At 36.7% G+C, this 25,502-nt stretch overlaps 1 protein-coding gene across 1 annotated transcript in view; it reads left to right on the top strand.

The window, feature by feature from the left end:
• The window catches only part of LOC137930634 (uncharacterized), a 115,093-nt gene that overhangs the window by 81,087 nt on the left and 8,504 nt on the right, over positions 1–25,502 (top strand). Inside the window, exons 8-9 of the mRNA XM_068773943.1 lie at positions 19,940–20,078; positions 23,805–24,046. Of these exons, the coding sequence (XP_068630044.1) occupies positions 19,940–20,078; positions 23,805–24,046 (381 nt within the window). The remainder of the gene's footprint in view (positions 1–19,939; positions 20,079–23,804; positions 24,047–25,502) is intronic.

Raw genomic sequence — 25,502 nt, 5'->3', positions numbered from 1 at the left:
AAAAGCTTTCGAATAAAAGCATTAAATCTTTTCGCTGACAAACATCATGTATTAAGAACCACATGAATAGCATCAAGTACAGTCGAATATATCTTAAATGGTAATTAACAGTGAGTTTCCTTTGTGCAAAAGTTTTCTAATGGAAAATATTTGAAACTGTGTTACCATGGCTCCGTTGTCCGCCCGCGCCCAGTAGCGCTAACCGGTGTTTGCTGAATTCCGCATAAATTTTCGCTTGTCGCCAGCCCTGCCTGCGCATGTGTGCTGGCCGCTGTTGAGTCCGATTAATACCATGACATCACATGGAAGGGAATAAGTGCATTAAGCAAAGCCGCAATATCTGTGTGTGCTTGTATCTAACCGCAGCCCGACACGCCTAATCTTGTTACGGATACATGTGTCAGGTTTCCTTTGATTATACATTTAATGGCGTGCCTCTGTCGAATGTCCCCTTTCGATAATAGAAAGTTACGGGACGCGCAGCGTGTTTACCAGTTGCTACACAGAATGTCCGTTCATCATTAAGACTTGACCAGCAATATCTCATTATCTCACGCTTTGCTTTGGCAGCAGAAATAGTTAAACTTCTTTAGACAGCTTTAAGCTACCTGATTTCAACTACCCTTCAGTTTCCTCAATATAATTAGAATAAGAATGTCAAAATATTAATCGTTTGTCGTCTCGTAACATTTTGTGACTTCTTTAAATCAAGTCTAATATTTAAATATCGATTTACGATTAAATAATCATTTCGAATATGCAACCCATTTTTTAAAATTAAATTTTATTGTAACTTTACGTCTAGGGGTACTTGGATAATGTATATTACACATGCTTCGATATTACGCTGCGAAAGCATTATAGGGTTGTGTCGTACATAACTTTGGATAAACAGTTATTTGGAATTTAATTCATTAAAATATCTTTGGAGGGAGCTCCACACCTGGCAGTGGATGCTATCGGCTGACGTAACGATGATGAAATTAAAATATCTTATATTACGTAAATGGTATTAATAATTTTGAGAGAAAATTTTCATAATAATATTTCAATAATAATTGCTTTTCATGGTAATTGTATAATTAATGATTTTGTTCACTAAATTTAGATTCATGCTTTTTTTCTCTTACTTGTTCACTGAATGACTTGAATTTTTTTTTATTAATTTAAATACAAGCTCTTTTGTATACTAAGGATCACTATTTATGTACCCAGTAGCGTCATAATGTGTGAGTATTTTTGTCAATAACAGAAGTATGGTGAGAAGTATGCCGATTGTATTGTCTTTAAAGATTTTTAACGACAATAAATTTTCTAGTTTTTAGTTTAAAACTGTAAATACAACATGACAGTGAACGCACGTGCCAACCTTAGGCAGTGTCGTGGTCGGATGCACTGCGCCGTGATTTTGCGTTGCGGTCTTTTTGCATTCAGCGTATTTATACGCGACCGGGAGCAAGAAATGAGGCACGCTTCGTTTATATCCCCTTACTCCCCTCCGCCATCCTTGAGAGCGCGTAAACTTTATTTGCACATGCATTTGAGTACACTGTACATGGATTCGTATGTATTATAAATCATTGGAGAAATTTTGTCGTCGACTGAAACTGGTATTCGATATGGCGTCTTTCACGATTCCTAACAAGGAGTTGATTTCTCAGATTCAGCGATACCAGTATTGCAGCTTTGGGCAGAAAGTTTTTGTACATCGACGCTTGTCGATTTCATAACGTGCAGGTTGCGTAAAATTGAAAGCTTAATTATGAGGAAATGATTTAAAAACGTTGTCAACAGAATTAAAATTTATTTATAGGTGTACAGAAGTTATTTTTTTTACATTTATCTTTTAAACAATGTAAAGAAACGAACTGACTGAATGTGACCACATCATGTTTTTGTGTTTTATAATCTTTATGCTTTGAAGCGTTATTCACGTCTTTATAGACCAAAATATTTGTTACATTATTTTTGGTGTTAAACATTAAATAATGACTTTATTTTGTCCAAAATAAATAAACGACTTCATGTCAGAAGCGGTTCGCGGTCTCGGTGACAAATTTAAGGATTAATCGCGAAGATTCATTTACGTTTTACGGGCTGTCAGCAGCGGTAACTGAGTCATTAAACTTTTTAACGACGTCTATTCTACAAAGCTTCTGAGGAAGAAATAAAACTACGGTGTCGTTTTATTCCTTTCTCTGATTTGCATAGCACTATCTACATTTGTCATTCACTATTTAAAACCATGTATGTCTTGTTATTATGACTATATTTTATGACTGGTCGCTACGGCTTTCAAGTTTTTATTCTTTCCTTTCTGTTTTAAATTTGTCTTTCATAATGTTTAAAACGAAATGAACTTTGTAATTTGATAAAAGTATACAGTTATTAACTATGTTCAAAACAACGTATTTTCCTACTTTCGTAAATAACACGGATTACTGAAAAACTCGCTGCCAGATGTTTTACGACTTTGTAGCACATAATAATTGTAATGTGTCATATAGATGGTCACCAGGTAATTTTATAATACATAACTTCTCAAGGTATTATCACAAACACTAATGATTTCTCCAACGTACTTTGTGTAATCTTACGTTTATTACTTTGAATGTATTTTCTCTTATCTTTAATAAAATAAGACAAACTTTTTTTATCTTTCGTGTGGCTCGTACAGCCTTTTCAATATGCCACAGAAATATTCTGGCCATGTTTTTTTTTTATGAACGCCTTCTCAACCCCTACTCGGCGACAACAATATTTCTACTGATTTTCAAGTCTCTAAGCTTTTGACTGGATATAGATATAAGGAACTAATCGAGTTGTGTTTACGCTTACACCTAGGTATTTGTCGAAGACGAAGAATTTTCACGACAGTTCTCGCGAAACATCCAGAAATAAACGCCCCACGCCAGCGTCGCTTCGATAATTCTGTCGTTGTACTTACCAATGCACTTCGCAGCTGGAGATTTTGTCGCTATTTTATTTCACCGAGAGCGTCCCGACAGAGACCGTCCAATTTAACAGCCTACGTTATTTCTGTATGCGTGCACGTCCACGGAGTTTCTTTTGAAACCCAATCGTTATGCCCAGTGTCGGCGCACTATCGTGTTTCTGTTTCTATTCAACTTTCAATAGAATTCTATTAAGCTGTAATAGACATGCAATCTATAAACGCTTGCAGCATTGCTCTAACGACGCGAAACTATTTAAAATACGTGGTTTTTTAAGAATTTTTATCTGTATATGTGTACGTAAATTATTCATTGTGTGATGACGATGTAGTTGCTTTTACCTTTGGAGTGTTGCCAAATAACGTTGAAAGTAACGAGTTTTGCGTTCGGCTATGAAACGGATTCGTTTCGCGTGTACCTTGCAGGCAATATGTGTTTGTGGGCGTAACGCTGCACCTGTTTGCCGATACCCACTCGAGTGTGTAGATAATAGCAAGCGTTGTAATTTCGCTACCAATATTGAAGCAGATAGCTGTAAATGCAATATTGTTTATCGATTTTTGGCATTCGATAAGCGAAAAATGCCAACGCGTTATGGCTCGAATTAAAATAAAACTTCAATTTTTTTTATATCGCTTTACGAAAATGATCGTAAATTAATTAAATGTTCTGTGAAGAAAAAAGTTCAAGTGGTCGTAATTGATAAACCGTTTCTTTTAACAAAGTATTATGATAGTAACTTTATCGTTTACTTATACAGGATGATTGGTTAAAAATGTAAAAGTTTTGGAGCTTATAACCTTAATAGTATTTACATCTATATCCAATTCCGTAATAAGTCGTCACTCACGAAGACATACAAGCTAATAACTTCTGACAGTGCAGTTTTTAGGGAAAGATAAATAATAATTTATTTTAGTATAGAGTAATCCGAATACACTTTTTCTTACTATGTTATCATTGTCATATGTATTATTTTTCAAACCATTGATTTTAGAATACGATGTACCCTATATTAATTGACAGTAAAGCATCTCTTCTAAGCTTTTACATCTATAACTAATTGCACTGTATCAAAAAACAAACCATCTTTATTAAAATATTCGTGTCTATAAATATATATTTAAAACCAATCATAATATATTTTTATGTAAACGTAAGAATTAAACTAATAATTTTATCTCATATTCTCACCGTACTGGCAACTTAATTTTGCCACCTATTGTCATGCGCGTCGTCTTCGCTCCAGCTTTAATTAAAAAGATTATTACGCAACATTGACGATCGCCTCGGCACGGGTCGATGATCTCGAGTTGCTGTAATCCTTTGTTTTAAACTCCCGTCGCGTTAATCAACACATTTGTTAGAAGCCACGCGGAATGCCGTTTATAACAACCAATATTACTCGGTCGCACAAAAATATGGATTACAAATGAATTTATTTTTTTAATTGTATTCCAGTTGTTACGATTTCTCTTGGCCTCGGCCCCGAACACGCATACTGCGTTTCTAGCCGGGCCGCGTATTATTGGGCATTGAATGTGGCTCGCACACACGAGAGTGCGCGGACTCTGGGGCAGGCCTGCGCTGTGCTGTTATCACAACATTTCAAGAGTTCTCACGGGCTTTACACGCACGCGCATTGTTCCATCTACCTTTCCCTTATAATATCAAATAACAGCTTATATTTCTACAATTCATGTCTAATGTTGATAATTGTAATGAGTTGGCTAGGTGGACCGATGACATAGTCCAGGTCTAGACCTCGCTAGATGCAAGCAGCACAAGACCGGTCATCGTGGTGTTCATTGGGGAAGGCTTTTGCTTCGCAATGGGCGTATATTGGGTGATATGTTGATGATGACGATGATTAATTCATTAGTTAGCATGATCAGTCGCTCGACGAGTAATGGAGAGGGCTATGCTTGGGATTTGTCTACGAGATCAAGCCGGCAGTAAGGAAATCCGTGGATGACTGTCATAGTCCGGTGGATTTGCAAGTTGAAGTAACAGTGGACAGGCCACTTGGCGCGTAGAATAGATAGGGACTGTAAGGTCTTTGAATGGAGACCGTAGACCGGGCAAGCCCAGCGTAGGACTTGCAACCACAAGGTGGACAAATGACCTTGTTAAGGTCGTCGAAAAATGCTGAATGCAGAACACTACTAATCGAAAAAGAAAAAAAAGTAGGCCGTTGGCCAGGTCACAGAAGACGAGTTGCGTTTTAAATAATACTGATGAAGATTAATAGTGTTTTTGTCCATTTATTTTTGTATATTTTATTTAAATTAAATTTGTATAACATAATATATAACATTTGAATGAAAAATAGTATAAAACGTCTTCGCAAACGTTTTAGTTGTGAAAATTGAAAATACACAATGTGCAAGTGATACGAAAATGCACTGGAATCCCCAGAGGTTACTTTATTTGCTAAGGCTGTTTCAAAAGCTATGCCTAAAGTCTATGCAATGAACATTGACTCAACACATTCACAGCACATTGTAATAAAGCTTCTAAAAGCATGAAAAAATGTCTTGACATGTATTAGCAAGCATTTTTAATTAAAATTTTTGAGAGACTAGAGAACAAGCTAGCCAAAGTTTGATCATGTTGAACAAGTCGCTGCCCTAATTAACGTTTAAGTCGAAAGGTACTCAACCGGCGCAAAAAATCAGACAAGCAAAGCAAACGATCTTTAAACAAAAATCGAAAACGTTCGTTGTATTTAACTAAACGTTGGTGTTTTTCAACCTTGAGACGGTGACTAATGCGTTTGTGTCCGTTAAGCGTGGCACTCTCACGTCGCGGTAGATTCGCATGTCCCCCTTGAATGCAAATATCGTCAAAACTGCCACCGGCCGGTCGATTTTTTATGCACTTGTTACAGGTATTACAGAAAATAGATGTAAATACCTACTTATTATTTTATACTAGCCCCTCTAAAAGATTTCGTACTATCAACAAACAAACAACAAACTTAATTAGCTTTTTAAAATTTTTCTATTGTGTACATAGCACAACTAGTTAAAACTGGAATATATTTTCTTTGTAATGGTTTTAGTTGACGTCAAATATTTTGAATGGGATTGGGAAAAGAATTGTTTTTATAGAATAATCCTGATATATTTTTTATTGCCTTCCACATGCTTAACAAAAATATGAAAAAAATATTGATTTAATTGGACAAGCAGTTCTTTAGTTCAGTTTAGAGTCACACACAAGTATTTAATGTTTCAGGAGTATAGCTCAATGTTTTGAATTTCGTTCCTATGTTCGTGAAATATTATAAGGCTTCTCATTCTCTGCAGTTCTGGGTCGATCACCTTCGTTTCTTTTACTCCTAAAAGTTATATCATGTTACAAATAGAAGTAACTTTATCTAGATATAACAAAACAGTACTATAGAAATTTTTTGTTCCTATGGTGACGGCTAAAAATTATACTTTATTCCCATGTACTTCAATCCTGTTAACTAATGATAAAAAAATAAAGAAGTAGTTTTATTTCGTATATAATTTTCACCAAGAACAATTACTGTAGGTAGTAATAAATGTTATTAAATATATGTGTTATATATACCTTTAACCGTAAATATTAATGTTTACCATATTGGTGTGCAAAGAATGGAACGTTACAAAGCAATTCCAAATTAATCTCCGCATTTACCATGGCAGCATCGTTTTAATGTTATTAACACTTGGAGATATCTTGTGAGATATGAATAAATAATATTTTTCGCGTCTTTATTAACATTCTATTCTCAGTTAAGAAACATCACAGCGTCATGTTCTAGTTCCTACCGGAAGCTATTACCGCCGCAGGAAATACATAGCACAAAGCGTCTATAGACTCGTTGGTTATGATTGTACAAAACACTTGGAAGTTTAATATCGAAACGGAAGACGTGGATTTTGCACGAGTGCGCTTTAAGTGGCAACTGAATCAACGAAAACTATGCGGCCAGCAATCTTTATGGCATTCCCCGCCGGTACTTGGCAACAATTTACGATCTACGACAGATATGCCCCGCAGTCGATCTTAATAAATTTCAATCAGTCTTCAGCCTAACGAAGCTATCTTCTGATGGGATTAAGGTCTCTTAGATCTAAGCTCTCTTAACACAATAGTCTGTTTTGGATATGTTGTTGAGCCATGCTTATTAAATTACATAACATTGGCTATCTTTTGAGATGCAATATATTTATTTTTACAATGTTAAAATGTTTACAACTCACCTGTGTCAAATTTACTTGGATTATTTTCACTTAACTTTACTAGATCGATTCAAGAATGAATACAGAAATCCATAGACGAACGAAAATAAATGTGATAGGCAAGGGTATTGTTAAATTAAAGTGTTGGACAGGATATAGCGCTAAGAACCATAACGGTTCTGAAGTGCAGACGGCACAGATCGGCACGCGCAGCAAAGGACGTCTAAGAACAAGGTAGATAGACGATCTTATTAAGGTTTTCAGAAGATTCTAGACGCAAGCCTCTTCGAACCAGACCTGTTAGAAATCTATGGAGGAAGCCTATATCAAGCAGTATACGTATGAAAAGATGACGATAATGTTAGATTTTATTTAACAATTGACTCCAACATAACTTTATATATTTTTATAACTTTAATAACTTCTAAACGTATTTTAATAAAAGGATTAGTGTGTTTAATCTTAACGTAATTTAAGAATAATGAGTCGGCGAAAAATAGTAAGGCAAATCTCATTACTGTTCCGAGGCTAATATCCGATTTCTTCCAATAAGTAATTGGAAAATCAGCAGGGGCGTCTTTAGAACGAATTTTTGCCACATTAATTATCTAAGTTTGCTAAATTTGCCATTAAAAATTAAAAAGGATGACGTGACTAGAAACTTATTAAAATATCGAAATAAACTTTTCCAATATTCTTCAAATTGTAAGTGGGCTTGGGTCTGAGTAGTGTACAAGATTAATTTTAGATAAGAATCAGTTGTTAAGAAACAATGAGCGGTGATCGAGTAAAAGTGGCGTGTTTGAAAATTTCTTAATGTGAATCTCGCGGCTATCACGTCACCTAGTGACTGTGGCGGTGCATTGTTTATCCCACCTGTTCGCTTCACTGGACCACGAACATGCCGTATCGGCGGCATGATTTCAATACAGATACTGAATTGTAGTTATTAACTAAGTGTCTTTGTACTTTCTAATTTAGGAACATGATTTAATATTTATTTTCACCGAATATGTATATTTTTAAAGATTGGGAGAAATTTGGACTACAAATTGTCATAATTGTTTTAAGCGAGACGTGGCTTGAAAGATTAACTTTATTTGCAATTAAAAGCTAAGTAGATAACATTTATGCTACGCATTAAGTAACGTGTTAAACGTTCGGCGCAATTATTCAAAGAGAATGATATTTTAAACGATTATATTGCAAAAAGTGTCTGTCGGTAATCGTGTGAATTATAAACAATTGCATCTCGGCGCCTGTGAGTCAGACGTCAGCGATGTGGGACGCCGCGGGATCGTACTGCGCGTTCGACGATTGTATGTAAAGAAGGCTTCGGCAAGCGCAGGCTGTACGATATCACCTTGCACAAGCCCGGCGTCCGATACCTTCGCGTCTACCCGACGGTGACTCACTAACGATCCACCTTTCTCTCGTACTGCCTCGATAGCTGACGAGATACAGCACCAATTACTAGTAGATTACAACCGATCGTTCCGACCGAGGCAAGCACCGTTGCCTGTAATGAATTATCTCAGGTTTGTTTATTGTTTTCCGTTCTCTGACAACGCGGCTGTTGTTGGTTTATCATGAAACGATTATGTTTTGTTGGATTCTGTCGTAGATTCACGAAATGATTAGAAAACCAGCACTGCCTGGTTTGTGCACGAACTAACCTTTCACAAACTTTATTTACATAAATTTTTAAAACATAATGCCAAAAGAGTTTTCAACGTGTAAATAAAAAACAGTTATGAATTTCGTCTGCAGAAATTAATCAATAAGTTGTTTACACGTATCCTTATTTATATATTTCAGTTGATATCTTTTGAATTCATTACGAACTGTTTGATAAGATTAAGTTTGACATTTTCGTAATAATTTATTATTAAAGAACTTTATTATTCGAAGTAAAAATATTGACAGAGAAAAAATATGTATAGCTCTCAAATTCTCAACAATATGCAATTGATTTTGCAATTAACTGTATTCATAAGAACATTAAAAAACTTTTCATGTCGAATAAAAACTTTTGTCCTGATATATTTCAAAATGTAAACCAAATATAAATTGCCACGGATGTCACCTCGGCAGTGTGAGACGCAGTCCGATGCTTTGTTTAACAAGATTATAAGGTCACCGCTTAGCTCTTGCTGCACAGCCGTATATCCCTGACCCGGCGTGGGAAGAAACTGCGAAAACATTTTAATCAACCGAGGTCAACAACCGCGCCAAATCTTCTTACCAGTGCGCAATTTGGTTTACGTCTTATTTTAATGCAATACGCGGCTTGATAAAGGGTCATTGCCCTCGATCATACGAACACAAACTATACATGTGATGTATTGTGTAGTATACTCGTTACATGCACTTGCCGAGTCGTTTTAATCTAATTTTGGACTAAAATTAATAATACCGCTGACGTCTCGAATGTGATTCAATTTCTGAAATAAATCTGTTAGCATCGTAGTTCGCTTTTTACATTATCGTTTCTCGAATCCGTGGCCGTGATTAATTCAACGAGTGAAAGATATTTCGAGAAACAACTGTATCACGATTTAAAATTAATAATACCGTTCTTGGCTGTTTATCCGTTGTGTCTGCTTCCTTTTATTTGTTTATGTTTTGCGATCTACTTCTTTTACGTCTTTGAAGTTATTCGGGATAAACTTTTTTTTAGTCGACTACGGACATGGTTACATTTTAAGTAAATTTGATTGCAGCGTCAATGAGAGCGGTGTTTGTGGAACGCGGCATTAATATAAACATTGCCGGCGCGCACAGACGGTGCGTTCAAAAATTGATTGGCTGTGTGTTGACGTAACGGCGTTTGTGTTCGGAAATTGCAAATTGCAGCTGATTGCGTCGCCGGGCAGGTACAGCGATACGCGAGCCGGCCGCGGGACCGACATCTGTAATTACCTGACTCAGAGCCGCGAGGGCCACCTTGCTGTACGAGACGATAAAATGTCATTCGTTAACGACACTTTATAAACGCTGCATGAGAATATCTTATCTGGTATACATTGTCATGAGTGTCGCAAATAAATATTTAAGTATCATACATTATATTTAGCGATTTTTACGGTTTGCAACTAAAACCGGAAAAAATATACTCGCGTACGTCCCGATTCAGTCCTTATCGTTATTCCCGTGTCAGGGACACGGCTTTCGCATTAACGTTCAGATCGTTCGCGAGTTACATTTATTTTTGGATGAACTTTATTGATTTATCTCACACCCTGCCATGTCTCTTGTAATATATTCTGTAGTTTATTACGTTTCTTAATTTACCTTTATAGTTCACGAATGTGTTATAATAAGGATACTTGAACATCCCCATGCTGCATTTATGTTTTAAATATATATGTATCGTTTCTTTAGTCTTAAATGAAAATATAAATTTAAGTTTTATTGTATCAAAAACATATTAAAACTATATTGTATTGAAAAAGTAAACGACAAAAATATTACAAGTGAACGGTAGAAAAAAAAACATTGCGTTGGTGTAGACCACTAAAACATCGAACTTTTTGTTGTATTTCATATTTTGTAACAGTATTATTGTAAGTAATGTTATTATTATATTATAAAAATAAGAAGTGTATATTATTTTATTATGTGTCTTAGATCTTTTTCGACAATTACATGGTGCACAATAATTTTAAAGAAAAATGAAGATTATCAACCTATGTGTGTATAATTCTAAATGTTAGTGAAGTTCAACAGTATTCTGTGTTAATAAGATTAAAATTTCGCAATGTCAGTTTAAAGCAACATGAGTCATTTACAGACGCATGTGGAAATTTTGACCGCGCGAATTACTTGTATGTCTGTCTAGGCCGTACATATGTGTACAATTCGTCTAGCGAGCGAGGTCGCTGCCCGCGTCACGTGCGTTGCAGTTTACATCGAGATTTTTATTCGCCGCTTCCACATACCGCATATAAACAATACCATTATATCAAACACAAATCGAATGTACCATTCCGGCCACGTAAGCCGCGAGATCATTGGCACGTTGCGGCCTGTTGGAACATCCTGTTTACCTGCGCAGGGCCCGTCACGTACACCATCTGTAATGACACTTGTAATAAACACTACTTAATAAACATAATCGCTATTTTTCACTCGCCAAATATATCGATACCGAGAATAGCTCTTTATCAGATATGACCACTTGCATATCTGCAGTTCGTTATTGCTCTGTACGGACGGCGATCGAGTGATGTTTATGGCTATGACTCGGTCTAGTACATAACTTGTAGTGCGTTGTAGAGCCAGACGTTTGTTGACGTGGTTTAATTATACTGGCGTTAGAGATAACAGGCGATAAGCCGTGTAACTAAGGTATTACATACAAATGCACAAGTACTAAATTCTCCACTTAAAACTTGGTCGTTAAATATAATTCGAAAGTTAAATTTTAAGCGCTATTAAAATAACAGTTGTACTTCCAAGCGTCGACCACATCAAAGCCCGGCTGGGGCTGTCGAGCGCAAGTGGCACTTGTTGCGTGGGATCCTGCCTTTGCATATGAATGTGGCGGGCGCAATTTGTAGCCCGCTCCAGCCGCCTCTAAATGCAAACCATGGAGATTAATAACGCACGGCGCACGGCGCATGAGCGAGCGTAAACCGGCAGCGATCGATGCAGTTGCGACGGATAACTTTAATTCGACTGTAAATATTCGACACAAACAGGAGGCAATGTGTCCATTGACGTTATTAAACGTTTGTTAAGCCCTCGTTTTCCCATACACATCCCAATTGCTACACGCTGACTACGTAACAAGTTCTTAATTGTGTGCGTATTTATGATATAACGCTTCCCGGAACTTTGTGTTGAGCAATTGTCCCTGTTCTCGTCTTTCATTCGCGCGCTACATTCAGTTTACCGCAATTTGGGTCGTTTTGTGCGAACGCTCGCTGCCCATTGAGCCACATTCCGCTCTTGTGATTGTTTCACAGCATCGCATTGACACAAAACCTCCGCATTCAGAGGGAACAGCATGCATAAACAAGCGTAGAGATAACACATCATGTTTCCTATGCTGTGCATGGACTAATATCGCAATGTCTATTTTAATTTAAATTCCATACGACTAAAGTAAAAAAGGTGACTTTAAAATTAGATTACTAAATATTTTCCTGTCGCATTCCAATAAAAATAGTGTTAAAGGTTTTTGCTGGCAAATGATCCCTTTAAAGTTTTTACACCAATTATCAATCACCTGTAATTTAATAAATAATAATAGTCAAATGTAATTACTTGTTCAATCAGTGAAGCTAATTATATTTTCATATTTTTAAATAACCTTGTATAACATGGCTTGCAATAAAATAATATTGTTTGTTCTCATAGAACACGGTGCAACATATGTCTTAGATAACGATCGCTTATAAGCTGAGAGATGTCGTTAATGTTAGATACCGGGTAATATAGAGCGGTGTCGCCGGGAGCTGTTGCAGTAAAAGCTGCTAGTAGGACGTGGATATTTCAAACCGGGATATGTTAGCGTGGGCGGGTTGGGCAGCGTCTACCAATTATAAGGCCAATCGGACGGCAGCGCGAGAGAGTTAATTGGAGAGATTCCCGTCGCCCCGCCGTCGTGTTCACGTCAACCCTTCCGTGAACCAATTACCGGTCGTCTGATGAACGAACTCTGCGCATAAAAGTTACCACTCGATTCACTACGCTCCGTTGTGCACAATAAGAAACGGAATCATTTCCTTGTTGCTGCATTTTTTCTTCCTTATAAAATGAAACGTGCAGTTACATTATCTATTAATTATTCTCATTATCGTATTCATTTGAATATACACACTGATTGGTTATGGCAAAAAGCTTTAAAGTGTTACCATCCGTCACTATGAAAAATGTTAGTTGAACATATATTTAATATTAGAATGCGAATAATTTCTTGCGGTAAACTATAATTAATTTTAATACGTAGTTATCAAAATTTATAAAATGATTTTCCTTACTGTACTGATTTGGATAAGGTGTACCGTACCTTACACTAATCTAACGAAAATAAAGGATTTGTTCACCTTTTTACACCTATTTACAATCATCTGTATTAAGTGAATACTCTAAAAAATTCTTTTTTAATATATGGTTAACTATCATCATTACGTTATTTGTTATAATTGAAACCTATGATTTTTGGATAGATTGTATCATTAAAGCTTTTACACCTATATCGAGTCAACCTCTGTAGTATTTTTAAGACAATGTGAAGATTTTCTTAATTAATAATTTGATGCCGCAAAGAGCGAAGCTAAAGATAACGTTATGATACGATAATCTTATTTTTGTGCCATTCAAGACACTCAATACGACGCCGAACGCTCTCAGACGTTGGTTGTTTGTCGTCTGTCTCGTCCCCGCGTTCCGGAGGCCTTGCAGACGTCAATCCGAGGGCCCTAAGTGCCACTGTCAACTTTGTTTTCCGACGATAATGTGTCCGTAAATACAGCCCTCGTCGCCCCATGAGCCTATTTGCGTATACGTTTAATTAACACTTCACATTTCGAGTAGATTTCAGTGTTCTATTAATGAACATAAATAGAAATGTCTCAGTCATACGTCTTTCTTTCTTCTTTGCTTGTTGTTACATTACTTTGAATTTTACATGGATAACTTTAAAAACAATGTTTCACAATCAGTAATATGATATCCAGAGACTCTTTTAGAAAAGTATTGCGAAGAAAATATGACAGTCTATAGTTTATATTAATAAATTTAAAATAAATGATAAGGTACATATGGTTAGCACTACAAGTGAAGAAAAACTTGTTATATATTTCTCTAGGCTACATAAATTAGTAACTTTTTAGTGGGCAACTGTTTATGGTATTACCATACACTTCCATGCAATGTATCTAAGCCATCTTTTATTAAATTTACGAAGTTCATTAAAAAAATTGGCAATAAATCCTCTTAAAGTGTGAAAGATTTTTAAGTGATAATAGAGCTTGCGAATAAATTGCTCTGCTATTTTACTGAGAATATTGCAAAAGTAACCACAGAAAACCCAGGCCATTTGTTGTGAGCATTTGTGAAAGATTCCGCAATTTTTAGAACCCTCTAATTAATTAGGGTCGCAGACAATAGAGCGTCCATTGTCTTTGTTATGCTCGATAGAGGGGCCCGAAGATATCTTGTCTTCCCTGCGCCGAGAACGGTTAGCTTGAAACTAATTATTCTTTACAGGTCACGTACGTTGCGTGGTTTTGTTACCAACTATTTCCTAATGCAGGCCGTGATCGTGTTCCCGCGTGGTCGCCGCATAAATATCGCTTAATTTCAACGCGTGGGGTGTTGGGTGACAAGTGGTCGGTATCAATTTACCTCAGTGACCTACTGCAATGCGGCTATTGTTATTCAACTCTTACAAAATAGTGTCGATTGTTTAAAGTTTGACCACAGGCGCGGTGTCGAATTTAGTGATTCCCACCTGCGCAAGACGCCGTGAACTCGTCTTGTTATAAGAACTGGTAATATTATATGATCTTATTGCCTTGTCTAATCGTCTCCGCATACCAGGGACGGCCGAGTCCATTGATAGTCGGAAAAGTTTTTAAATTTGAAAAATTTCATAACCTATTAATCTTTTTATACATCAATTATATTTATTGAAATAATATATAAGAAAGTACAAAAAAAAATAAACACATTTTATGTATTTCGATAATTTTTTAAAATTTCCTAAATACTTTCATTCAGATGCTGCCTAACTTTATTAACATTGTTTGGAGTTTTTATTTCATATTTTAAAGTAGATAATGATTGACATAAGTATGTTGTTTCAAATATTTAATTAATTGAGAAATAATCCTTGAAATAACCGCAGGTTGGTTTCCACGATCTAGATCATCTTAATGTTTCTAATTTTTCACAATATTTCCTTGAATATTATTGATAAGAGATAAATGTTAAGTTTTTGAGAGGTATATTAAAAGGAAACGTTCAAAACTTGTATGTTAAAAGCTCGTACAATACTTTTAAATCAAATGCTTGATAAAAGGCAATCTATTTCCGTAATTGAATTGGTTCGGAACTCTCTAGTCTGCTGGCTTTCAATTTAGCGTTTCCGTAGGCTTTATATGTTTGAGTTATAGTTGGGTAGGTAGTGGGAGCTCCAAGTGGAAACTGCAATGGCGGCCAGGGGGGCCACCCCCCTCGTCTATATACCTTGGCGTCACCGTACTGCGCTTTAGCAATATTACCGTATTTGTTTAATACGCACGCGTCAGTTCCATGCCAAATCGTGATTGAGAGTCAAACGATTTCTCTTTATTCTTTTCAAATTCACATTTTGTTTACTGAATTATTTTACGGGTTTATTCAATTAAATATTTATTAAAATTATTTTAGTCATTAATAAGAATTTCTTAAAAATCTATGTTTAGTTACAATCACTAGATATTCTTTGCCCTGGCAGTGTCTTATGTGATTATAATTTTATAAAATCAGATCTTACTAATCTTGAACATGAAAAATTTTACTGTAGTTGTTGACCTGTAGTTTGTAGAAATGCTTTTTTTTAATGATCGTCCCCTCAACCCACCTCGCGGGTGGAATTTAAAAAAATCCGTTCTTAGCTGACCTCTACTAAGCAATTGGAATATTGTTAGTAAATTTGAAATCTAAGTCTTATGATATCGTGTTTAGTACATATGTGGAAATCTGTTGTATGTACATGTAAAGAGATAGGTTATAATAAAAAAAAATTTTATTGATTCTATATGTCTCAATAAAAACATAGTCAATTCATTAAACAATATAAAAAAAATTGGAAATGCAATCAACAATGGTATTGATCACATTTGTATGTAGCTGTATATAAATGTGTTTGCGCGAGTCTGTTCAGACAAGAATGGCGTATACACCATTTTTGTCAATAGCCTATAGCTAGGCTACGTCTGGAACTCGGCGGGTTGAACTTGGTGGAAAATTGCACTTAATACGCAACCGTCTGCCTCTTTCGATTTAATTCCGCGCCCGCTATCGCTCTCCTGTTCACCTTATGTATCCCATAAATATGTATCACGCGCCATCTCTAGCTTCCTGGCGCTTTGCGAAATTATCGACACTGCACCGGTTAGCAAACTGCTCACCTAGTGCTCGGTATTTAATTAAATATGGACGAGCCTGCAGATAACGATCAAATTAACTGATTCCGTTCCGAATATCTGGCAATCCAATGCAGTAACCTATAAATGCATTCAATAAAAGCAAATGAAATACAAAGAAAACTCTTTAAGAGGGGAGAGAATTATTTTATGTATCGGACGCTATTGAACGCGGGATGAATAGTAATTCTTCTGTTTATTTATGTTTCACACATACTTAAACTTGATGAAATTTAGAACTAAGCCAGGTTTGTATTAATCATCATTTCAGCCATGCGACGTCTACTGTTAGAGCTAGACCTCCATCACAGACTTCCAATAAGACCGGTTGGAAGTGGCCTGCATTCAATAATGAAATAGCAATTTTCTTTTTATCAATAAATCGTTCTACGACGCTTCGCCATTTATTCTTGTTTTTAACTTGTTTAGCATTAGGCTGTTTTAAATTATGATGACTTACGGTATAGAAACGTGGAGACCTTATTGACAAGCTCACGGTCGCACAACGAGCCACGGAGAGGGCTATGCACGGAATTTATTTACGTGATCGATTCAGGAATAAGGAGATTTGTAGATGGACCAAAGTAACCAAAATCAACAACAGCCCTGCGGATAGATAAGTCGAAGTGGCAGGACAGACAGCCCAGATCTCCGCTTTGGGCCTTATGGTTCTGGGGTGGAGACCATGGGCTCTAGGCAAGCAGTGTAGAACCTCCACGAAGACGCAGCAAGCAGGCCGCTACCGACCGGTCTTATTAGGAATCTAAGAGAGACCCCATGTTCTGCACTGCACGTCATACAGAATCATGAATAAAATTATGACTATGATACTTATTACACCTTTGCTAGTCTTCGATGCACAAATATTACAGAGTTTTGGTTTTGATGATGTTACTATTGAAATGTTTCTTCACGTCCTTCAATATAACGTGGATAGTTTTTGTTACCCTGCCTTTATAGACATAAGCAAGACTCAACCAACTGAAAACATTTATAATCAATTGCTTTGGTTTATCGTCAATAGGTGTACGTTTATTCTGAAAAACTCTTCCTGGTGGAGGCTGAAAGCGTGATGGTACGCCAGGTTTAGTATGCAGTTTGAGCAGTGCTCTGTTTTTTCCCCGGCCGAGGAACAATGGCCGACGCATTCCATCGCATCACCGTTAGCGGCCGACTGTAATCGCCGATACGCCTGCCCCTCTCCTCACGTCCGCCCCCGATGACGTGATAAATCAAACTAATAAACATTCAAGACTTCCGCGCTGCCCGGCGAAGATTGCGTCCAGCTTTCCCGTCCATTAAATATCCGATTGCTTCGGTTTATCCCAACAGATTGTCTCTGTCTATACATTTGCTCTAATGATAAATTTTATTTTAGTTTCTACGTTATTGTTAACCGTAGTTATGACGTCGCTATTGGCTTTAAACTTTTTTAAGCATTTTAATGAATATTAACTCTATCGCTTTTGTTGGCAAGTTATTTAATCTTTAATTATGGAGATTTGCTTAAAAATAACGTATGAAATCTAATTCAGTCTTAAATGCTTACTGCTTAAATATGAACTTCGTCTCAGGGGGAGTCGTTACATATTACGCGGATCTAGTGCGCAATGGTGTTGTGAGTGATCATAAAAATACATTTTATTTTAAACTCCAACGTTTAACGTTTTAACAATATTAAGCACAGCAACGTCAGCCCTCGTTTCATATTTTACTTCGCTTTGAAATGGGTGTTTAAAATGTTTGTAACACGAGAAGTAGAGGCGCGGTTGGCTTGAAGCCAGAACAAACAGGGTAAAAAGCAAGGGCGGCGGCGTCCACCGCGCCCCGAAATAGCGAGCAAAGTCAAGGCGCGCGTCCACAGTACCACAGTCGGTGCGCGAGTACAGGCACTTAACAGGCACACCCTTTTCTAGGCGCGCCCAAACATGCCGCCTACAAATCGACTTGCACGAAGACAGGCGAACTTATTATGAGCGCGTCGACTGAGTCTGTTTCGACTGCCACCGGCGCGACTCATTGTAATGCGAAAAGTACACGCGAGAGCCGTAAAACACTTTGCGAATAACCTCTGGAATGTGTCGTGAACCGCCTCGATAAGCTACACGCTCTCATACGCCTTTTTGTTGTAATAAACGTAATGAAGGCACATGCAAAAAATTACTTGATCCTATCAGGTTTACATCTAAGTAGCTATTAGGCAAAACCTAGTCGTTAGGTTGTTTTTCATCATGCCAACGTAGGATCTAATAACGCCGCTGCTTCCGAAGGGTGTACTCAGAGGAAATCTTTTTTATGTTCTTGGATGTTGATTATCAGGACGTCGACATTGCTTTGCGGTCAAGTTTTTAGATCTTTATAATCTAGCTTTCGTTGGGAATATTCATCTACGTATAATGACTAAAACAAAGTGATGGGTTATAGATTTACAAGTTTTAAAGGTTAGGGTTCTGCTCATGTATCATTAAAAACACACCTAAAGATTGATTGGAAACTATCACTCTGAATTATATTTTAGATTATTTTTTTTAATTTGCTATCAATACAACAGGCACATAACTTTTGTCAAAACAGTGTCTGCAAGAAAATATACCAAACATTTATTACTTGTGTAGTAAACTTAGAACTTTATTTTTTATTTCTGAAACCATTAATTTATTTAATAGGCTGCACCATAGTAAACGAGCCTAGAACCAAAGACTCTTCATATTTTAGTCTATTACGGCAAAATAATTAAGGGTATTAGCTCATAGCGAATGAAATATAGAAACGGCAGATCACGCTTACACTCGAGCACATAGCGCGTCGCTGACTCACGCGACAGGCTTGAGGCCAGAACAAGGACATCCACACAGGCGGCCGAAGTGCGGCGAATGGGAACACAAACATTAGTCCATATCCGTCAGCTCAATTCACCATTGTGCCGCAACAAATTGCGGACATAATAAACTTTGCAACGCCTCGGCCACGTGCCGCATGGCACACCACTATTTTGAGAAACAAACCCGTATAACCTCAATTGCATTTTCTTTTTTTCGACACGTTTGACTAATTGCCAATTTTCAAATCGAGTACAGTACGAAGTAAGATACGATATAGTTTTTAATACGAGTTTTCCTATAATACTAGATGATATTAGCCATGTACTAATATATTGTTATCATTATACTTATAAATATTTACTAACGTAATGTTTACCGGCATAGCCCAACGGATTGGCAAGTTGTAGTTGCAGCGGGGCAGGCTATATAGCGCGGAACAGATGACTGCTGGAGCCTTAAGAGTCTGGAGTGGAGATCACTCAGCGTAGGAAGTCCACCCACGAGTTGTAAAGACGACCTTGTTAAGGTTAAGACACTGGATGAAGGCCGATGTGTGCCGGTCGTTGGATATCTGTGAGGGTGGTCTATATCCAGCTGTGGACATCCTTTGGCTGAAATGTTTAACTAACATTAATAAAAAAATGCGAATGATTGATTGATTTTTTTTAAATTATTTAAGTAGGGTTATTTTATATTTGCTTAAACAATGAATTTATGTTAACTTTTGGTGGTAAGACTTGGTATTTGATCCAATGTAAGTTGTTGATTTTGAAGCATTACTTATGTGACCTTCTCTTTGTGTGCAGATGACTTGGAAGCAGTAACGAGGCGGTTGATCGCGCAGGCCAAGGAGGAGGGCTCCTTGGATAATATCTCCGTAGTAGTGGTGTTTCTGAAGGATCCACGCGACATCGTCGCCGAGACCTACCCGCCCATGGATCTTGGGTGAGCTTTTATTGTATTTATGTACGGTATTCGCTGCGTGATCGAATTGGGAACCAAAGCCACCGACGTAGATCGTACAAATGCTCGTCTAAAGTGGGAGTGGCCGGGGCACCGGGTTCGTGCAACTGATGACCGTTGAGACCGAAAAAGTACACGCAGCGTGGGTAGGCCTGCCATTGGGTGGACGGATGACATATTTAAAGTCACGGGAGGTCGATGGACACGGGCAGCGCGAGACCGGTCATCGTACCGACCTTCAGGGGGAGTCCTGTCTTGCAGTGTGCGTCTATCGACTGATATGGTTATAATGATTTTGATAACAACAGATGATCCTAACTTTTCGAATCGCAATTATAAGATTAATTCAAATTATTATATTAAGTTATATTATTCAACTTCAATCTCTTTGTAAATAAAGATAATCATATGTACTTTGTCCTATCCGGCGTGAAATAATTAATTTCAAATAATAATGTTAAATAAATATGTTTAGTGCGATGGTAAAACTATTTAATAAAATCACAGTAGTCAGAATTTTAGTCATGGTGACACAGCGGTGTGATTTATTACTTATGAAACGATTAACAATTTTTTTAATTAATTCAAATATTTTTGTCTTCTCTTTGAAATCCTTTGGTAATATTGTGGTAAAATAGATACGATTGCCGCACGTATATAGTTTACAATTTTTTTTTCCATTTTCATAAACAAATTACCCTTTGTTATAAACGAGTGACAGCGCGTCACCTGCCGTGAAAGGATTCGAAGTTTAAAAAAACAACGATTGTCGGCAAGGGAAGTAGCGAGTATACAGGGAACTGGTACAAGACCACATTGAAGACATAGAATCTATTAATGTAGAAAGTCTCTTCAGTTAATGATTTTCAAAGGTATATCTATATTACCTTATGCAAATATTCGTTGATATCATTATAAATGAGAACAGATTACATAAACCGTTATTATTTTTTTGTTTATACATTTCATTCATTAACAGATGACATATGTTTTTATTAAATTACTTTTATTTATGTCTTAATTTTAAAATACGGCAAAGAGTTATTTACTTATTTCGTTTTTTTAATATTTTCAACGTCGTCTACTTACCATTGATTATAATTACTATTTTATAATTGAAAAGACAATATTGATGCTTGACTTATAGTCGATTAGTAATTTTGGAAAATAGTGAATCATCGTTGGTCACTCAGCTTAGTTCGTAATAGATTAAATCATAGTAAATTACACAGACACATCCGTATTTTCAAAAAGGCTTACTTTAACTGGTCAATGTGTACACTGCTTTCTAATGTCACCATTTACTTAATGAGAATAGGCTATAATAAAATGATGGTTCAAAGTGACTTTATATTTTTATGGTCGGGTGAAATCCAATCGTTTTGAAACCTGTATTCTTAAGTTATAAAAATATGTAATTATCTTCATTCAGTTCTATTTAAGCAAAAGATATAGTGTCTTTTTGAGAAACCTTTAGCGAATCAACCTTGAAATCTACTGGCCGGTCCCGCCAACGTGCAAAAACGAAACTACTATCGTATAGCATTTGACATTTACTATGTTAAAATATTGCAATTGTTGTACTGAAATGTGCGCGTTTTATTTATAAAGGTCAACATTTTGAATCAGCATAAACCGCTCATGTAAATGTTGACGCAGAAGTAAAAACTTTGTGCACTTGACCTGTTATGTCATATAAATTGCTGAAAGGTAAAAACAATTTCACTATTTTGCTAACGCTAACAAAACGTCGATATCGACAGTCTCCTTCGTCTAACTATAAGACAGTAATATTGGACTATAGAAATTAAATAATAATAGAACGGATGAACAGTATTGTATATATATAGATTGAATCGTATTAGGTAAAGTAGACATATAAGCAGTAAGGCTTTTAGCAATAGCTGTAAAAAGCAGGCAAAGAGGTAAACGATGTAAAAATAAAAATTGGTTGACATAAATACTTACTAATAAGAAATTGAAGTAGACTAGAATAGATTAAGATAGTTAAAGGAATAAGAGTAAAGCCAAGAACCGTTCAGATTATGAAAATATGTAGAATAAGTGATAATGTAAACAAAAAAAAAAACATTAAATTATTAACCCTGTATTATAAAAAGTCTCAGCCCTGTCTTATGTCAGGCAGGTCATATAAAGGTATGAAGGCGTGAGAAAAAAAAAATATTTGACATTCCCAAATTAACGTGGTGGAAATGACATCGCGATGAGAGAGCTGTTTGGGATTTCTCCATGAGATTTGGTTATTTTATCGACTAACATTAATCGATAGAATAACCAAATTAATATAGTCTAACGAATGGACAAGTTGTAGGGGCAGTGAATAGGCTATAGCATACAGAGCAGATGGTCGTCGGATCCTTAATGTTCTGGAGTAGTCGGACCTGCAAGCGAAGCGTTAGATGTCCGTCCACTCACGAGATAGATAGACCTCGTTGAGGTTATAGGAAGACACCTGGTGCAAGTCACTTTCTACCGATTCTATTGGACATTATGAGGTAGGCATATGTCCAGCAGTGAACTTCCTACGACGAAATGGTGATATTTGGTATTGTATTTAAAAAATTATTTTAAAATAACTTATTGTCATCGATAGATAATTTAAAGCCAAATGTTTACAACGAACGCGCTTGTAGATAAATAACCTATCGGTTTACATGCATTTGTTTACAAACAAATAAAAATTGATGCGTTCGCAGTTCGGAACCTGCGCATAGTACAATATATATATATATATATATATATATATATATATATATATATATATATATATATATATATATATATATATATATATATATATATCACTATTTAGCGGACACGTAACAGCTGCGCTATTGAACGCGGTCAGACAGTTTGGGGAAATGCGCTTTTTTCAACCGACGAAAGTTGTATGGTTTTAACGTCTGGATTAAATTTCGGTTATTGTATTCAATATTATTTTATTAAGTGATCATCATATCGCCGATAGAGGCTCACTGCGAAGCGTTGCTCTTCCTCGAAGGTCGCCACGATGACCAGGCTTGCGGTGCCCGTATCCAACGACCTTCCGCGACGTTGACTATGTTGTAGGTCCACCCAGGTGGAAGCCCAGCCTAGCCGTCGTCAGCCTGTGGTCGCCTCTAGGGAATCTTTCGGTCCTAACTGCTACCGCATTATATATGGTACTCTATGTGTATACATATAATATGATTCACCCAATATATTGCTAAGCGCAAACTTGAGATTGGTTCTATCTATTCGGCTAATGGATTTTTTTTATATTTTCGATAAGACATAAGAATGGTCAGAAAAATTTTTATGCAAAGAAAAAATTGCGAGATAAATAGAGGTAACTTTGTTTTGAAGAGGTTAAAACACTTTTTAAAAAACACAGTTATTTAGAACAACTGGCCACGTTGTTAAACAGGACGTCATTCTAAACTACATAATAAGATTTTGTAAGGATTTGACCAAACCCAAAATATACGTACGCCGCAATAAAATTAAACAATCTGATTATTGCTAAAGCTTTGCAATGAGAGAAATAGAAAAAATATTTTGTAATCGTTGTTTATTATGTCATTGATGAAGGTTTACAAATAAAATCGAATAAAAATAGATAATTTGATTTACTTCTTCAATTGGACTACGAAAGGCCTGTGTCTTCTATAGATTTTAATTATTTATATTTATTACGTGTTCGTGAAGGCTGGACAACGCGCTGTCGAACGCGCCTCGGTTCGGCACTGAGGCGGATGGGCGTAAGCCGGAAGCTGTGCCGATGGGCATCGACGACTGCGAAGCGGACGCCGAGGCCGACAACGGCATCTCGGACAGTGACAGCGAGGACTTTGGCCCTGAGACAGCAGTGGATGCAGACGACGTCGACGATGCCGATGCCGACTTGCACCATCACGAACCTGCGCCGCCCACTCCGCCTGCACATGCTGGTAACGTTGACTTTCGTAGTAATTTTCACTTCTTTTGTATTTACTTTTTATTTTTATATTTAAAGTTATTTTACAGGAATCATAAAATTTCTACGGCGCTTTCACCTGTTTTTTATGATTTGCCGTGTTGTTCTCAATAAACAATAATATTTAAGTTAAAATCTTATTTTCTGTAAGTGAGGGTACTTTTGGAAGTGATTATTAATATAAGGTAAAACTGAAAAACGCGAGGGCGTGGTAGGCCCTGCAGCAGGTGGAATGACGACGCAATCGAGGTCGCAGGATGTGACAAGGTGCGTGCAGCGCATAACCGCTTATTGTGACAATTTTGGGGGAGACGTATAACTTGTACTGGACGTCTATCTTACACAAACTATAGATATTTAACAGTTAACGAATGAAAGTAAGGCAAGTTAACGAATAGGATAAATGGCCGCTGAGGCCTTAAGGTTATGGAGTAGGGACCACGGACCTTTAGGCGGTGTTGTGACGACCCTGGATGCAAGCAGCTTCCAACCGGTCCTATTTGACATCTATGGGGAAGATGTATTTCTAGTAGTAGACGTTCTATGGCTGACGAATTGATGGTCATGATTTTATCATATTAAATTTTAATGATGTTAAGTCCACGTTATTACAAATTCTTGTTCTCTTACCCGACCATTTTGTTAACAACTTTACACCTTATGTGAATTCGTGTATACTGTCGGTTACTACATTTACCAATTATAATTAAAGAAATAAAAAAATCGATTTTTTTGATTTTGTTCAGTTGTTTTAATCACGTTTCATTTAAGAAACGTCGTCATGGTGTTATTTTTAATATGGCCCAAGTTACAATGTGGTATTAGAAAACGTACAACCATGTAATGGTCGAGTAGAAACCTTTAAAACTGGAGCAAATCCGGAGAAGAACGAACGAATTACAGTTCTTATTTATATTATACAGCCTCTATAACATTTACTTAGTCATGATGCGATTTAATCTTGAGCATTCTGTTCGTATGTTAGTGAAAACTAAATCCGGTAGAAATGCTTACACATATATTATTACGTAATATCTAGTATACGGAAATAACATAAAGTTGTTAAAAATAAATATATTTTGTACATATTCTCCTCAGAGCAGTGGTAGCTCAGCGGTTGAGGATTCGACTTGCAATCATAGGTCGCGGGTTCGGTTCCCGGGATGCAAACTTATTTACTTCACACTCCGTGTATTAATTTAATAGAATTACCACTGGTCTTAAATAAGTTTTCAGAGGATGGGCAGCAACGTCCTCTGCGTACCATAATTCCACACTACAATCACCAACGCCAGGCGTGTGGCGATTATGCCCATAGATATCTTTAGGGGTGACGTATGCCTTGCGACGAGGGCGACTATTCACTGCGTTGCCGATTTGATCGCCTAACTTTTTTAATTATTTTTAACTACAGTAATGTCACTTAATTT

This window comes from Battus philenor, unplaced genomic scaffold, assembly GCF_028537555.1.
Source record: "Battus philenor isolate CCGP_79_NKW_IND1 unplaced genomic scaffold, ilBatPhil1.0.hap1 SCAF_6, whole genome shotgun sequence".
Lineage (NCBI taxonomy): Eukaryota > Metazoa > Arthropoda > Insecta > Lepidoptera > Papilionidae > Battus > Battus philenor.
Note: the sequence above shows the minus strand (reverse complement) of the source record. Positions and strands in the feature narration are given on the sequence as shown.